The sequence below is a fragment of the Chenopodium album genome, chromosome 27 (assembly GCF_948465745.1).
Source record: "Chenopodium album chromosome 27, dcCheAlbu1.1, whole genome shotgun sequence".
NCBI classification, from domain to species: domain Eukaryota; kingdom Viridiplantae; phylum Streptophyta; class Magnoliopsida; order Caryophyllales; family Amaranthaceae; genus Chenopodium; species Chenopodium album.
In genome coordinates this window covers 7,846,742-7,852,565 of record NC_137860.1, presented here as the reverse complement: position 1 = coordinate 7,852,565, position 5,824 = coordinate 7,846,742, and the positions used below count along the sequence as shown (strand labels likewise).

Sequence of the window (5,824 nt, the reverse complement as noted above, 5' to 3'; positions counted from 1 at the left end):
TAATGCATCGGCTTAAAAAAAAAATAAAAATTGCAATTATTTAGATAAAAAAAAAATGCTTGATTATATTGTGTAGGCTGGGTACAACTGTACAAATTACTTCAACGGATACAATTATACGAATATCATCAACGGTAAAAAAAAATCCGCGTAATTAATCCGCCAAATGTATTACGCGGTTTATTGCTTAAAAACCTATTGATTGAGCCGTTATAGGCTTATAGCGCACTTTATCCCTCTCTTTCTCTCAGTTTCCCGTTGTAGCTCACTCAACGTTCTCCTTCTCCATTGAAGCGAACTCAAGGTTCTCCATTGAAGAGAACTCAACCTTTTCCATTGAAGCAAACTCCACGTTCTCCATTAAGCAGCCTTCTGTTAATTTCAATACTCCATTTGAAGCAGATTCTGAGGTAATTTTTTGAAATTATCAAATTTCAATTTCATAATCTATGTTTATCGTTGATCCAATTATCAAACTAAATATGGGGTTCGGATTTTTGAACTATTGCTTCTAATTGCTGAGGTTATGAAGGATCAAATGAGCGATTTTGTTGGTATAGTAGAAAATTATGAGTGTAATTTGATGATTGGTATTCTCCCTTAAATTATGTGAATTTTCTAGTCTAATTTTATTTTTCTAGTCTAATCATCAAATATCAATTTCATAATCTAGGGTTTATCGTTCATCTAATTTAATTAATTTGTTAGTATACTGATTATAGGCTTCGGATTTTTGAACTATTACCTCTAATTGTTGAGGTTATGAAACTAATGAAAGATTAAATCAGTGTTTTTGTTGGCGGAGTAGAAAATTGTGAGCGTAATTTGATAATTAAATTAAATGGGCCTATTCTCTCTTTAATTATGTGATTTTTCTAGTTTGATTTGATAATTTAATTTTTTTTTATTCTAATAATCGAATTTCAGTTTCACAATCTAGGGTTTATTGTTGATCTAATTTAGATTAATGGTCAGTATACTAAATATGGGGTTTGGATTTTTATACTATTGCTTCTAATTACTAAGGTTATGTAAATAATAACGAGCGATTTTGTTGGTGAAATTTTTACTTAAATGTGCATATTTTCCCTTAAATTATGTGAATTTTTTAGTCTAATTTGATGGCTGAATTAAATTTGGTTGCTGATGTATTGCAGAACCCTTTGATATTTGGATTGAACTATGAAAGACCACTTCTCTCAGGGCTCAGGGCGGCGGCGACCTGTTAATGATTCTGGGTCTGCTTCCCTAGAAAGAGCGGAATCAGGAAACCGGCCGACTGGCGTTAGAACATATCGCTCTCAGGGAAGAAGCTCTGTGCCCAATGTAGCTTCCAGAAGCCGTGGGTCTGCTTCCCTAGAAAGTGCGGAATCAGCAAACCGACCGACAGGCATTAGAACATATCGCTCTCAGGGAAGAAGCTCTGTGCCCAATGTAGCTTCCAGGCGCCTTGATCTTCCTCGTATAAGGACTCTGCCAGTAGATGTATGTTTATCCATTAAAATCCCACTTATATTTCTTTGGTCTATAGGTTAGAATGACATAATCTGGATCATAAGCTGAAACAGCTGCTTAATTACTACATATGTTTATATCTTGCATGACACTTGTTATTATCTGCTTTTGCGTAGAGTCGTAGAATGTTGTTCATAAATCTTTACTCCTTCACTGCTTTTAGAATGAACAAGTAAAGGAGAATTGACGTTATTAGGGCCATTAGAGCTAGAGGCTTACAAATGATAATACTAAAATGTTGTACGAAATATACTTTAGATGAGGATCACTTGTTTTTATATAAAATGTTAAGATTCTGCTTTGTTGCTTGTAGGAAGTTGCGATTTTGGAATTCCCCAACGTTTATGAAGAAGACTACGATGTCGAGAGAATCAGTGATTATCATAGGGATATGCGATTGGATATTGATGACATGCCCTATGCGGTGAGTTATCCTCCTTTTCTGGCAGCTCCAGGTACTGTTCCAACAAGCGATGGTATGCTTCATAATTTTTTGCCAATATTCCAAGAAAGTGCAGAGCCAACAAACCGGCCAACAGGCATTAGAACACATCGCTCTCAAGGAAGAAGCCTTGTGCCTGCTGTAGCTTTCAGGCGCCCTGATTTTCCTCGTTTAAGGACTCTTCCAGTAGATGTATGTCTATCTTCTAAACTCCTCATATTTATCTGGGCTATAGCTTAGAAATACATAATCTGGTTCATAAGCTGAAACAGCTGTTTAAATACCGCATATCTACATATGTTGCATGACACTTGTTTATGTTATCTGCTTTTGAGTAGAATGCGGTTCACAAAGTAGATTTGCCATTATTTGCGCTGTTAGAGTTACAGACTTACAGCTGAAATACTAAAATGTTGCACAACATATAATTTAGATGACGAATACCTGTTATTTTGAATATTAATATTCTGCTTCGCTGCTTGTAGGGAGTTGCGCTTTTGGAATTTTCAAACCTTTATGAAGTAGACTACAATGTTGAGAGCATTAATGATAATCAAAGGAATATGCATTTGGATATTGACAACATGTCCTATGCGGTGAGTTATGAATCTGATCTTGATTGTTTATAGCTATATATTGTTTTGTAAAATAGTACCTTGCTCTTGCAGATTAATTACAGAGTGTAATCAGACATGTAGATTTTCCTTGTACCCTAGCATTGGTGATATGATATGATATGATATTTGCTTTCTTTGTTGCAGGAGCTTCTTGCTTTGAGTGAACGTATTGGGACAGTTTGTACTGGGTTGACAGAGAAAGACATCAGATGCCATCTGAAAACCAGAAATTATAAGAAATCTACTGCAGCTACTATCAATTCAGAGGAGTTGTCATGTAGCGATCAAAACAACGATATATGCATCATATGTCAGGTAAAAATTACTATGATGTTCTGTGCTATCCTTCTGTTCCGGGTGTTAAAGTAAGCTTGGTTGAAGTTTAAATAAAACCTTAACCTGTTAAATGAAAAAATGGCTCCGTATGCAGTATGATGATGGTTGTTATTGGCATTGCAGGAAGAATATGAAGACACTGATCAGCTGGGAACCCTAGAGTGTGGACATGAATACCATGTAGATTGTTTGAAGAAGTGGCTGCTCTTGAAGAACGTGTGCCCGATTTGTAAATCAACTGGCATGGTTCTGGATCGTTAGGATATTGTTGATGATGTTAATAAAACCCTAAGTAGTTGTAGTCATGTTTATGGTATTAAATTGTTGATTGAAGTTCCAATAGTTGATGTAGATTTAAATTGATTGGGTCTGTTTTTTTGTGTATGTGTTGTTTGTTTGGTTCTTATGGCACGAGTGATGCTGTTGTTTAAAGGTTTCGATATAGGGGTGAGGATGTTGACTTGGTAGTAGAGGATATTGGGATAAGGCAATTGAGAGAAGAAACCACAGCTTAGAAATCCCACCTTTATTTGCATATGTACACAAGATGAAACATTGTCATTTAAATAATGATAAGGATTTGATGATGATGTTTAGCAACTTGAGTTGAGTCAGAAACTGAATTAGTGAAGACTGCTAGCTCAGGGATTTGAAGGCAAGTAGGATAGCAACTGATTTGAAAAATACGGTGGGACAGCAAGGCCAAGGCCGTCTTAACCATTTTTGGAGCCCTGTAGGAGCCCTTCGAATTCCAACATCTTAACTTAACAATTTTTCTTTCGAAGGTTTATTTATCTAATTATATATTTTTACTCTTTAAAAAAAAAATAACTAAAATCATGATACAACACTTCAATCATTAAAGACAATCTTGATGACAGCTGATTAAAGCAATAGAGTTTCAACTTAAAAAATAATATTTAGTGCATATTATTTTTACCAAATTTAAACCTTGCAACCTTGCATATAGATGAATATATAAACATCTAAAAATAAAAGCAGTAGATAAAGTTTGCTTAGAGCACTCACAATAGTGAGCGAAAAATTCTCTCTGTACCCACTTTCTCTCTCTTCCCACCTAATTTTGCTATGAGCATTTTTGTTGAGTATATTTTGTCCCGCTAGTGATAAAAAAATATGCTCATCATTCTCTCCTACTTTTTTTTTTAATATTCCACCAACATTTCTCTTTCTTACATATCGATCACCATATTATTATTATTATTAATTATGTTTTGGTTAATGAAGTTATAGTGCTACTAATTGCAATTATACTATTATTTAAATTAATACAATTATTAAATATTAATTAATAATAATATGTTTGTAACATTTAACGCCGAACAATTACTATTGTACGACTACTTTACATTTTAGTCAATTTTGGGTGTGGAAAGCAAAAGAAAAAAAAAAAAAAAAAAAAAAAAAAGGCATTAGTTTTCTTGTCAATGGGGCCACACGATTACTATTTAAATTTAAATTTGTTCATCCTATGAGCATTTTCTAATTTGCTTGGACCTTTTTGCTCATCAATTTTGCCCATGAGCAAAAGTATGCTTACTGATGTGAGTCATGTGACTACGTGAGTGCTCTTAGTATTGAAATATGAAAAGCCATACAAAAACAATTACATCACCAAAAGACAATCTCGCATAATTTTTTACATCCTTATCATATGTATGACTATGTGATACATTTATTTAATAACGAATTGAACAGTATTGTTGGGTCTTTTAATTGAATAGCTACTAACCTTCTTTTTTTTTTTTTTTTTTTTTTTTTTTTTTTTTTTTTTTTTTTAACAGAATAGCTACTAACTTCTTGATAATAGTTTTCATATAATTGGTTGGTTTACTTTTATCTATTGTTTAGTTTATACTTTTCAAAACATATTAGGTTATCTTTGTTTTTCACTCATTAAATTTTGATATTCTAATATTGTTTAAAATTGATGATGAAAATTGTCTTAATTGATTCGTAATACTCGTATCGCGTGCATAGAAAGACTAGTTGTGAAATAGAGGAAGTAATAGCTTAGCTAATAATTTCAATATGATACTTGGTACCTTATAGCTAGCCAGATTAATGAATAAAATTCCTGTTTGAAAGACCATAATAGTTTGGGCAGCCTCTTTTCCGAGTTAGGTATCATAATATTAACTGGTTAGGTGGAGAAGGCAGAAGGGGGTGGCAGCTATGGGCGTGTTGCGTTGGGAAAGGTATGGTGGCTGGTGCCGCTAGGTTATGTCGTTATGAGTTGAAAGATAGAGAGGAAATAAAAGGGAGGAATAGTAAATACATAATAATGATTAAAATATTCTAAAAATCCATGGTAGAGAGAGAAAAAAAGAGAGAGATAGGAAGAGAGAGCTCTTTATGCGAACCCTGTCTATTTTTTTTTTGATCAGATTGTCTAACGTGATGAGGGACCACATGCTGATTATTCCACTTAAAGCTTATATAGTACTATTGAATATTCAGTGGTGCTATTTATGCATATATTTAGTACAACTGAATAAATACATATTACCACTATATGCATATATAGTATCACTGTATGTTCAGTGGTATTATTTATCATCCAATTTTATCAGAATATACATTCGTTTGTATATACATGTAATTACATGAATGCCCCTTGTTAGACATTTCTATATGCATTACGTTCCTCCCTCAAAAAATCCCTCAAAAGGACATTTGAGTACTTATAGCTAATAGTCATTGGTTAGCTTGGAATCCTCGCATTTAATAGGTAGATTAAGAAAATCTTTCAAAGCTCAAGCAGTAAGTTTCAAGACTTTCGACCAAGTTACAAAAGCCATTTGAGATATAAATAAATTTTCCTGTTTACCATATACTACCTCCGGTTCAAATTACTCGCAACAAACGAATATTTTATGTCTCACAAATAATA

The 5,824-nt window shown here is 33.4% G+C and overlaps 1 protein-coding gene across 1 annotated transcript; it reads left to right on the top strand.

Annotated features, from left to right (window-relative positions):
- Positions 1-242: 242 nt before the first annotated feature.
- Positions 243-3,478, top strand: LOC145621165 (putative E3 ubiquitin-protein ligase HIP1). Its single transcript, XM_081675900.1, has 6 exons — positions 243-410; positions 1,158-1,485; positions 1,829-2,149; positions 2,443-2,553; positions 2,719-2,889; positions 3,034-3,478. The coding sequence occupies exons 2-6, from the start codon at positions 1,183-1,185 to the stop codon at positions 3,169-3,171; spliced, it is 1,044 nt and encodes a 347-aa protein (XP_081532026.1). The 5' UTR covers positions 243-410; positions 1,158-1,182; the 3' UTR covers positions 3,172-3,478.
- The last annotated feature ends 2,346 nt before the right edge of the window (positions 3,479-5,824 follow it).